Source organism: Rhinopithecus roxellana, chromosome 8, assembly GCF_007565055.1.
Source record: "Rhinopithecus roxellana isolate Shanxi Qingling chromosome 8, ASM756505v1, whole genome shotgun sequence".
NCBI classification, from domain to species: Eukaryota; Metazoa; Chordata; class Mammalia; order Primates; family Cercopithecidae; genus Rhinopithecus; species Rhinopithecus roxellana.
The window spans coordinates 36,070,301-36,082,372 of NC_044556.1; the positions used below are offsets into that span (position 1 = coordinate 36,070,301).

Consider the following 12,072-nt stretch of genomic DNA (forward strand, 5'->3'; position numbering starts at 1 on the left):
TTTCTAGATCTGCATAAGATAGTTTTTCCTTCTTCTCTGGTTGTTAATTAAAGAAGAATCTTATATAGAAGACATTTGCTGCTAGGCGTGGTGGCTCACGCCTGTAATCCCAGCACTTTGGGAGGCCGAGGCAGGCAAATTACCTGAGGTTGGGAGTTCGAGACCAGCCTGACCAACATGGAGAAACCCTGTCTCTACTGAAGATACAAAAATTAGCCGGGTGTGATGGCACATGCCTGTAATCCCAGCTACTCGGGAGGCTGAGGCAGGAGAATCACTTGAACCCAGGAGGCAGAGGTTGCGGTGAGCCGAGATCGCGCCATTGCACTCCAGCCTGGGCAGCAAGAACAAAACTCCATCTAAAAAAAAAAAAAAGACATTTGCTGTCCTTGATTAAAAAAAAAAATAGTTAATTCACTGGTATTCAGTTAGGTGATACACTAAAAATTTTTAATTCCTAGACACCCTTCCCCCTACTAACTCAAAAAAATTTTGGATTTCCTTTCTCTGCCACCAGTAAGCATCAGGGAAAAGGAACTTTTTTTTTTTTTTTTTTTTTAACTTTAAGTAATTCAGTGAGAAAGGCAAATGACCCTGGTAATTATTAGCTGGTATATTCTAGTGATGATTAGAAAAGGTGCTTCTGGGTGATTTTGCAGTTTTGCATTTTTCATTTCACTCCCATTACTCATTTCATAAACACATACTGAGTGTTTGCATTACCCAAAGCCTTGTGCGCGCTACTGAATTAGCTGGGAGAGACAGTGACCCAGAACAAATAAGATACTATCCTCTCTCAGAATGACCAGACACATGCACAAGTTCAAAGGGGTGAATAGAGAAGATTTCACAGAATAGGTGGCATTGACAGGTGCACAGGATTTCAATAGGGAGGAATTGAGGAGAGAAAACATTCCAGGCTGAATAAATGAGCAATGGGGTAAAACTAAGGAAGTATAAGTCATGTACAGGGAACTTCAAATGGTTGAGTTTACTTAGATTTTATTTAGAAAATACGTAGAGGAACAGAGGAGATGAGAATATAAAAGCATATGGGTCACAGGCATAACGGTCCTAGACAGTGGGAAGCCACAGGAGGCTTTCTAGCCAGGAATTTCCCCTCAGAGCAATCTGCTGATAAAAATCTGTTAGTGGTGTGCAGGATGGATGAAGGGAATCCAGGTAGCTGTAATTTATGCATATACAGTGGTAGTGGTGGGAGTATAACTTGGTAACGCTTTGGATGGAAGATAAGAGATGCCTGTGAGTTCAACTGTCAGTGAAGAAAAGACCAGTCTAGATGACCAACAAGTATCCTTTAAATGAGGGATGAAGGAAAAGGAAGAGTAAAGGATGACTCAGAAGCCTTGCCCCATCTGTACTATGAAAACCATTAGGGAGGCCAAGGGGAGAAAGGATATGGCAAAGATGATGGTGTAGTCAGTTTGAGTCATGTTGAGGTGAAGGGAACAGCTAGTAGGGCAGGTGTAAATGTTTAGCAGCCAGTTCCTACTAGTGGTGGAAGCCCAGATTGTGACATTACTGAGAAGTGATAATTGAAACCTTTGTGGTAGATAAGATCACTAAAGAAGAATATTTAGAGAGTAGTGAGCCAAGGGCAGAGCTCTGAGCAAGGCATGTAGTTAGATAAGATAAAGGAAATGGAGAGGCAGAGCATGCAGAGCCACAGAGCCAAAGCTGCAGAGTGTTTATGACAAGGAGGGACTGATGGCCAAATGCTGTTAGTACAGCTTGTCAAGAACTCAAGAACTCCTGGATCTACTGTCTCGTAGAGACAATTTCATATGGTGACAAGAACATGGGATTGGAAATCAGACAGGACAAGAATCTTCTCCTAACCTGAGTTTCCTCATCTGCAAAATGCAGAACTAGATGTAAAATACGTGGTCCAAGTAAACTTCTTAAAGTCTTAATAAGAGCATCCTGAGACACTGTTTACAGAGCATGGCATATTTATTCCTGGTTTTCTTGGTCCTTTCCCCTCCCCTCCCCTCCTATCTTCTCTCTCTCTCTTTTCTCTCTCTGTCTCTCTCTCTCACACACACAACCTCTTCAGTTAGTTTACATCTGTGTTTTTAACACTTCCGTTGTATATATTGTCACAAACATCCCAATTACATGATAAATTAGGATAACATTGTTTTAAATGTTGGTTCCAAATATAACCCTCAGATCCACTAATGTCAGTAAACAAAAGGCAAACAGGCCTTAAAGCGGACAAAGTCTAGTTCTAAACATGTCATTCTTAGCCAGGAGTGGTGGCACGTGCTTGTAATCCCAGCTACTTGGGAGGCTGAGGTGGGAGAGTCACTTGAGCCCAGGAGTTCAATACCAGTCTGGGCAATACAGCAAAACATCCTCAGTTAAAAAACGACAACATGACATGCTTTATGAATGAGCAGAAACTTTAGAATCTAATGATGAAATCAGCTTTTATTTCAAGAATAAACTCTGAAAAACAAATGCAAATAAGCAATTAACTGTTAAACCCTAGTGTGCTCTAACCTGTAAGAAAATGTCAGCTTTTCAGAGAAGTCACTTTTTGGGCTATTAAATTATCAAAATCTTGACTTGATAAAGCTTATGAGGGCTTTGCATATAACTAGTGCTCAATAACATGTTATTGATGACAACTTTCTCTGGTGGCCGCTGTCCAAATGATAAGAGTTTATCTCCAGCTGACACTCGCACCACGGAGCCACCTGAGTGCCCCCTCTGCCTCCCCCACTTGCCTCTCCTCTTCTCCCTTTATTAGGGTGACCACTGTGCTTTGTGTCCTATACCTCTTACTCTGTATTTCCAGCACCTGATGCAGTGCCTTGAATATTCACACCAGGTGCTCCATAGGTATTTGTTGAAAGAGTAAAATGGATGGATCATTCTAGATACTGAGAGAATGACTGTGTTTTTTGGTTTTTTTGTTTTTTTGTTTTTTTTTTTAAGATCAGTTCCCAGCACGTATTACTGGGTGAACAGGAGTGGGGATATATGAAATAATTAGCAACAATCTTAGTGTCATTAAGAAAACAAGAAAATGTTAACTTGTAACATAGATGGAAGGGTATTGAGAATCATTGAGAGGTTTTTCTTTTCACTCTGGTTGAAATTTAGAGAGGAGGGAGAAAAAAAGTGTTCTGGGGATAAGGAACTGAGAAATAGCTGAATGGAAAAGGTTCATATTAGCGAATAGTGTCAAACTTAAATATTTAACATAGAACAGAATCAGATTTAGAAAATATTAAGTTTGCTGTCTTTGAGGCAATATGTGTTTTCCTACATGTGTGTTTTTACTTACATTAGTTTTATAGTCTCTCAGAAACTCTGAGATAGGTGACATTATCCCCACTTACAGATTTAAAACTGAGGCTCAAGGAGACCTAGTCACTTGCAGAGATCACTCAGCCTGTGAAGGCCACAGTGTGACCCAGGTGTGATCCTGGTCCGTCATCCTGGAAGCTCGGTCCATGTCTTTTCCGCTATGTCAGGTCTTGGCTTGAGTCCAGTTTGGATTGGATTTCATTGAGAGGCAGATAGTTTCTTAACAGGTTGTGAGATAATATAAGCCATGTGGTAGAAATATTTTGTCATTTTAATACATTTGTAGTGGATGTTGTTTTTAAAACGACAAGACTGCCTAAAAAGATAGTGATTTGTTTAAAAAAGGGAACATTCTTTTTATCTATTCTTCCTACTTCTTTTCTTTTGGTTCTATTTTTTTTTTTCTCTTTTCCTTCCTCTCTCTCCTCTGTCCCCATAATTATTTTTCAATAATACAAAACCGAACTTAAATGTTTGTTCTATTTATCAAAAGATGTTTTCTCCAAATTATTTTTTATCACATTTTTAAAGTGACTCAAAATGTTAAAAGGATGTTTACTGGGTGAATTTACTTCTCTGAATTTCCCTCTGAGGAGAGTCTTTTGCATCTGTAGTTTTGTGTATGTAGGTCTCTGCAGAATTTATCTCGCTCTGAAGGCCTACCATAAATCTTAAAGCAATGGCTCCCCCTCCTTCCCCTCATTCAATTTTAAAGTTAAACAGAAATGACACCTGGTGGCAAGTCTGTTCAATTACAAGTTTTGTGGTTTTTTTTTGTTTTTGTTTTTTTTTTTTTGCAGTTTATTGCAGTAAAAGAATAGTGTTACAGGTTTGGAGAGCTTAAGCTAAAGAATGTGACTGAAATAAATTATAACCTCAAACACGTTTTACAAGATATACCCAAAGCAGTGTCCAAATACTATCTACTTTAATTTTCTTTAGTTATCAGCAGGATTATATATCTAGTGCTAATTTATTACCTACATTGCCTCATGAAAATGATTCTTTTTCCATCACTTATCAAGGGAAATCTAAGTACTGGCTTTCGTTTCACTTATATATTCTGGATAGTAAGGGGTTTCAAATTACTCTCCATCCTATTGTCTTACTTTGGTTTTAATAAGGTGTTTTCATCTTACATATTAAATCCATCAATCTTGTTTCTGATATCCGCCATTTCTTCAAGAGTAAGCCTCCCTTATGTAAAATAAGTATGCAATAAGACCTTTAGTCTATTTTTTAGTTGACTTGAATTTTTTTTTGCATTGTATAGAATGGAGTACAGTCTACAGTTAAATCTTCATAATGATACACTTGAAAATAGCTTGAAAACTAATATTTATACTTGGTATATAATCATGTTTTATCTTAAGTCCTCCCAGAACCCCACGAAGTAGGTACTAATATTATCCTCATTAAACAGATGAGAAAAATGAGACCACAACACTAGAAAGAGGTGGAGCACAAGATGGGAACCACAGGCTCCTGACCGCCTGTGTCGTGCTGTATCAGTAGAAAAAGTTGACCCACTGACCTTTGTTAAATATTGAGTCCTTCTGTTTTGTTACTTCTGGATTGGCTTATTATTTTTTTTATTCTTTAGTCACCTTGCAGCTAGCTAGCTTCAACTCAAAGGAACTTCTGGATTGTTTTAGTAAGCTCTTACAAACATTTGAGTATTTGCTTTTAGGAATTTCAGCAATATGCCATTGTTTAATTTTTCTGTTTTGAAGCCAGTATCCTTCATTTACATGTCACCTTGAAATAGTTTTCAACTTTTTAAATAAATTCAGGGGGGTACATGTACAGGTTTTTACACAGGTATATTGCATGATTCTGAGGCTTAGAATATGAATGAGTTCCCATCTCCCAGGTAGTGGGCATAGTACCCAATAGGCAGTTTTTTAGCCCTTGACCCTCTCCTTCCCTCCCCCATCTTGTATTCCCGTGTCTGTTATTCTCATCTTTGTGTCCATGTGTACTCAGTGTTTAGCTCCCACTTACAAGTGAGAACATGACGTGTTTGGTTTTCTGCATTAGTTTGCTTAGGATAATGGCCTCCAGCTCCATCCTTGTTGCTGCAAGGGGTCATGATTTCGCTCTTTTTTTGGCTGCATGGTATTCTATGGTGTATATGTACCACATTTTCTTTATCCAATCTGGCATTCATCAACGTGTGTTTGCTTGAAATAGATTTAAAATCAGTACCATCATTATCTTTAATTAGGTCTGTTCCAAAGTTATACTTGACTTTTACATATTTTCCCTTTTTCTTTTAAAGTAACTCAGACATTTCTAGTAAATCACAATGGTACTAAGGTAGATCTTATTCTGATCCCTAGTTTTATGTTTATTTTCCTGAGAAATGATTTTTTTTTTTTTTAATTTTTATTTTTTTGAGACAGAGTTTCACTCATTGCCCAGACTGGAGTACAATGGCATGATCTTGGCTCACCACAACCTCCACCTCCCGGATTCAAGTGATTCTCTTGCCTCAGCCTCCCGAGTAGCTGGGATTACAGGCACCCGCCACCACGCCTGGCCAATTTTCTATTTTTAGTAGAGACAGGGTTTCTCCATGTTGGTGAGGCTGGTCTCAAACTCCCAACCTCAGGTGATCTGCCCGCCTCGGCCTCCCAAAGTGCTGGGATTACAGGTGTGAGCCACCGCCTCTGGCCCTGAGAAATGATTTTACACTAACATCACTAAGTTTAACATCACTAAGTTACTGGTTTTAAATAACTGTTCATATTAATCTATTCTCCAAGCTTAAATTTTTAAGAATTTTAATCTATAAAGATGTCATTTATTCAAATGCCTCATGTATGTACAGGACATAGCAGCAGCTCAAAGGAATGAGCAGTTCTCCCTGGAGGCCAGAAAGGCTTCAAAGATAAGGAGCCCTCTGCCCAGGTTTTAGGAGATACATTTCGGATTTAGCTCAACTTTGAAAGTACCCTTCACATTCAGACATAACTCTGTAGTATCATTTGGATTGTTGTTTTTAAAATGCCTAACGTGTACTCAGTGTTCTCTTGTGTGAGAGTTGATAAGAGGACAGATGGCAGCAACAGGAAGAGACAATGTCTAGGTTTACTCACATATAAAAACCCTACACAAGAAGTGCCCAGGTTTACTTATGAAAATCCTACACAGGGCTGGGCGTGGTGGCTCACGCCTGTAATCCCAGCACTTTGGGAGGCCAAGGCAGGTGGATCACGAGGTCAGGAGGTCGAGACCATCCTGGCTAACATGGTGAAACCCTGTCTCTACTAAAAATACAAAAAATTAGCTGGGTGTGGTGGCGGGCGCCTGCATAGTCCCAGCTACTCCTGAGGCTGAGGCAGGAGAATGACGTGAACGCAAGAGGCAGAGCTTGCGGTGAGCCGAGATCGCACCACTGCACTCCAGCCTGGGCGACAGAGGAAAATTTTATATGGCTATTAAAGATCTGGGCATCTTCAAATCAAGAACCAAATTCTAGAATTTGATTAACATTCTACATTTGATTTTTATAAATTTAGAAAATTCCAAATCTGATTCTAGAATTTGATTCTTGACTTCAAGATGTCCAGATCTTAGTTACTAGCCATATAAAACTTTCCAGTGTAGGATTTTTTGTGAGTAAATCTGGACACTGCCGCTTTCTGTTGTTTGTTATCATCTGTCCTCTCATCAACTCTCGCAGGGCAGCACTGGGTACACGTGAGGTATTTTACAGACGAAAGAATCACTTAGCAAGGTTGAATGGCTCAAGAGCTGACAAAAGCAGAATTTACAAAGGATGCATAGTTTCATGTTGTTCCTGTGAATGTTCTCTGTCTAGGTTGGTGACCAGATTGTTGAAATCAATGGGGAACCTACACAAGGAATCACACATACTCGAGCAATTGAGCTCATTCAGGCTGGTGGAAATAAAGTTCTTCTTCTTTTGAGGCCAGGAACTGGCTTGATACCTGACCATGGTAAGTCAAGTAGCCCACTAGTAGCTGAAAAGTTGTAATATTATGGAGGGGGGCAGAAGAAAAATGAATATATATTTGCAGAGGATAGATATTTTACTAGTTAATTCAGAGATGAATGCTAGAATCATGAAAAGCTAGTTACATAGCAGAGTTATCATAAATAGTATTAGAAAACAAGTGACTTAGGCAGGACTTTCGTTGGAATGGAATGTATTTTAAATTTAATCAGAAAAAACATAGTTGTTTTTGTAGAGAAATGTGCCTATAAAAAAAGTGTATTAGAGGCAAACAATTTAAATATCATAAAAAACATTTTAAATCTCTGCAAAATATCCCAGCTTTTTCCCTTACTTAGCTAATTACACATTACCAACCAATATTTTTATTTCTGTAAAGCAAGATAAGTTTATATTATAATGAATGCGTAGCATGAAAACTTTAGGCTCTTCTGGTGACTCAGCAAAAACAAGTTGCTATCACCCTACCTGGAGACACGGAGTTGGACCTGAGACCATGTCTGTCTTGTATTAATGTTAAACTTCCTGGGTTTCCATTGCATGTTTTGAAATATCATGGTATTTGAAAGTTACTGTTTTTTGAGTGTGCTATTCTAGAAATAAAGGCAGTACGACACCCACACAGTACTTGCCTCATCTAGCTCCCCACTCCCTGCCCTACCCCACCCTACCACTTTTGAGGGATAAGTGTAGACATAACCTCCTACAGTAGCCTTCCAGCTTATGATTCTCTGACTGTATTATCTTCCACCATCTGCTTGTAAATCATACGTTCCCAGTGACATCTTTGCTAACTGCACTGATTTTTTTTTTCACATAGTCCTAGGCTTTTTCTCTTCCCTCTTCAGGTTTGGCTCCTTCCGGTCTGTGCTCCTACGTGAAACCCGAGCAACATTAAGGCTTTCAGGGCTTTTCTTGGTCTTTCCTTAAAAAGACTTGGTAAATTTGCATGTCTTGTAAATCACTTTCTTCTTTTGTTTTCTTTTAAATGAAAAATGATGCTATTAAATACATCTATTTCTATCTTCTGCACTTTTCAGTCTCCTTTTGACATTAAATTTGACAGCTTAATGCAAGAGAATTATTTACAAATGCCCATGAGCCTCATTCTGGTTACCACAGTTTGGTTTCCTTTATTAGTGATTTTGCCATATCCTAAACTATATCAATTCATAATAATTAGTGAGCTTCTTGGGCCAGGTAATTTGGTTCAACTTTATAACTTGTAAGTTCTAATTGGGCTTTACTAATAGAGAATTTACAGAACATATATTATCTCACTAATTATATGTAATTGGAAAAAAAATGAATATTATTTTATGTATATAAACAACCTATCCTTCATGTATGAACAGATGTTTATACACATCTGCCTATATTTGTAGAGAGATATGTTGTAAACATAACACAAACTGTATAAAATACAGGCTTTTAAAGCAGTTAGTACAATTCAAATGGCTGTCAAAGTTCAAAATGTACTGTTCCTATTTGTAATTCTAAAACTTAATAATGTTCCATTCAATCACTTTTTTAGGTGATTGGGATATTAATAATCCTTCATCGTCAAATGTGATTTATGATGAACAGTCACCATTACCCCCATCTTCACATTCTGCTTCCATATTTGAAGAGTCTCACGTGCCAGTAATTGAAGAATCTTTAATGAAAGTTCAGATATGTGAAAAGGCAGAAGAATTAAAGGACATTGTGCCTGAAAAGAAAAGCACTTTAAATGAAAATCAACCTGAGATAAAGCATCAGTCTCCTCTCCAGAAAAATGTGAGTAAGAGGGATCCACCCAGCAGTCATGGGCACAGTAACAAGAAAAATCTATTAAAAGTAGAAAATGGTGTTACACGAAGAGGTAGATCGGTTAGTCCCAAAAAGCCAGCCAGTCAACATTCAGAGGAACATTTGGATAAGATTCCTAGTCCTCTAAAAAATGATCCCAAAAGAAGACCCAGAGATCGATCCCTCAGCCCCAGCAAAGGGGAAAATAAAAGTTGCCAGGTCAGCACCAAGGCAGGTTCTGGACAAGATCAGTGCAGAAAAAGCAGAGGTCGGTCTGCCAGTCCAAAAAAGCAGCAAAAAATTGAAGGAAGCAAAGCTCCATCAAATGCTGAGGCCAAATTGTTAGAGGGTAAGAGTCGAAGAATAGCAGGCCATATAGGCAATAATGCTGAGCAGATCCCAGATGGGAAGGAAAAATCAGACGTCATCAGGAAAGAGGCAAAGCAGAATCAGGTGGAAAAAGGCAGAACAAGGTCTCCAGAGAAGAAAAGCAAAAGAATGGATGAGAAATCTCTTGCATCCAAAAAGACTAATAAGACTACAAGTAAAGAAGTATCTGAAAATGAAAAAGGAAAGAAAGTAACCACAGGAGAAACAAGTTCTAGTAATGATAAAATAGGAGAAAATATCCAGCTATCAGAAAAGAGGCTGAAGCAAGAACCTGAAGAGAAGGTAGTTTCAAACAAAACAGAAGATCACAAAGGGAAGGCACTAGAGGCCGCTGACAAAAACAGAGAGACTGGAAGGTTCAAACCTGAAAGTAGTTCTCCAGTTAAGAAAACACCGATAACTCCAGGGCCCTGGAAGGTGCCAAGTGGAAATAAAGTCACAGGCACTATTGGTATGGCTGAGAAACGGCAGTAACCTTTAGTATAAAACAAAAACAAGTTGTAATCTTTTCTTACAGCAGCATTTTTCCAGAAAAAGCCTTTTTTTTTCAAATATTCTGAAACAGATAAGTACATGTTAATGTGAGCATCAAGTTACCTAGGCTGCATGAAGGGCCTTTAGGATTGCTAAGAACCAACTGTCCCCCTGGCCGGCTGCCCTCCCTCGCACTCAGGAAGGAGCTGCATCCACATGCTCATCTGACCCGCCCTGCTCAGGCTGCCCAGCTCATCATCTTCATGAGTGTCTGAACAAATGACATATGTTGATATTAACAATGTGGTCACAACTCACTTTGTATTTGTGCCAAGTTATCTGCTGTATCATGTCTGTTTTTATCCTTCTCGTTCAGCTGTTTCCACAGTAATGAAAAAGTTAGGTTTGGCTTGGAAGTTGATGTTCTCAATAGCATGTTGCATGTTTACAGAGAGAAATATGTGAGTCCTTGCAGAAGACGAGACTGTTAACTCATCGTTAAAGATGGCAGTTGTCTTCTAACAGCTACTGACGATGTCCCACTTTAAAAATAAAACCCCCAAACATCACTACTTTAAGGAAAAAAATGTAGTCCAGTAATGATGCTTTCTTACGGCTTTTTATTTCAATTTGGCTGGATAAGTTGTTTCAAATAACTGTTAAAAGATATTACTTACAATTGAATGTTCAAAATGAGAAAGTACTTTAAGCAATAGAGTTCATCTCTTGCTGTGTTATCCAACCTCGATGTATACTTAGAGCATCTCAGGTCACGCTTTTTATTTCACTTATTTAATTATGAAACCATAAAGAAGCATGTGGAAATAGTGTTTATTGCTCTTTGAAGACAAACCGCCAACTATTTCTGGATATTTTGGCTGTACCTACTACTAAAGTCATTAGTCTTTAATACATAATACATATTTAAAAAGTAAAATTATTATATAGATTATGTGAGGGACTTAATCACGAAACCAGTTTCACAGTCCAGGTACCAACTCTTCTGGTAGCAGGTGCACAAGCTTGGATGTTTAGAAACAACCTGTGTAGGGTATGCTGCCCAGCAAGTGAGGACAAATGTGTAGACAGTACTTACTGGATCTTATTTAACTTTTAGCTACATTAACTTTCTTATTTAAAAACAAGAAAGGGAGATTAAACATCTGCTTAGCTTGTACACATTTTCAGAATTCTTTTTAAAAGTCTAGTTAAAGATGTTTCTTAGAAGTTGGAGACTGTTAACTTCCATAAAATAGATCCAGGTTTTTCAGTTCCCTGAAGCAGCATTCAGTAGCATCTATATAAATAAAGGCACCTTCTGAGAATAGAACTATTCCATGGAGTGTGTGAACACACTTGTTATGTCACCTGGGTTCATCTTGTTGTGAAGCACATTATGTCCAGGTCCTTCCCTCTGGGAGTCTGACTGTGAAACTCTTTAACCCAACAACTGTATTAGCCCCTGTAGATAAGACATGCTTCCCAGAGTGAGATTTTTGAAATCCCCTTTTCATCCAGAACTATATTTACCCACCTATTGTAACTATTCAAATAGAGCAAAATTAGGAGGCTTGATAAATGCTAAGAACTTAGTACCACAGAAATTATTTATTTTCCCTGTAGTCCACAATTAGTGATAACAAATCCTATTTTTGTTAACTGTGACATAACTTTGATGTCATATGTTGTCCTATGTGGTTCTTCCTTTCTAAGTAACCTCTGTCCTGATTATATACTGACTTAGCAATGTGGCCTTGGAATGCTGAGCAAAATGTGGATGTACTGGTTGTAAATGTTTATATATTGTACAGTACCTTTATATATACACTTGAGGTTCTGATTAGAGAAAGATCTGTAAATTGCTCGTTATTTTTTATATAGATATTAAAAAAAAAAAAAAAACAGTTCCTGGCCTGCATTTCTGTTACTGTCACTTTGGTTCAATGTTGCTTTCTACTGGTGGAGCGAGGTCCCATCATAGTCTGAGTCCGCAGATAGATTTTGTCCCTCCAAGTAACAAACATTCAAAGTCCTAAAATCAGGAAGATTCTTATAATAATGATTTTACCAGTATAGCTACACTTCTTTTATTTATA

General features: G+C 38.2%; 1 protein-coding gene across 5 annotated transcripts in view; it reads left to right on the top strand.

Annotated features, from left to right (window-relative positions):
• The window catches only part of MAGI3 (membrane associated guanylate kinase, WW and PDZ domain containing 3), a 306,588-nt gene extending 294,718 nt beyond the window's left edge, over positions 1-11,870 (top strand). Inside the window, exons 20-22 of one of the 5 annotated variants that reach the window (XM_030935109.1) lie at positions 7,166-7,304; positions 8,170-8,260; positions 8,856-11,709. In XM_030935109.1, coding sequence (XP_030790969.1) covers positions 7,166-7,304; positions 8,170-8,219 — 189 coding nt within the window. In that variant the 3' untranslated portion in view covers positions 8,220-8,260; positions 8,856-11,709. Of the gene's footprint in view, positions 1-7,165; positions 7,305-8,169 lie in introns of all 5 variants that reach the window. The other 4 variants (XM_030935106.1, XM_030935105.1, XM_030935107.1 and 1 more) reach the window with 4 other exon arrangements.
• Positions 11,871-12,072: the final 202 nt, after the last annotated feature.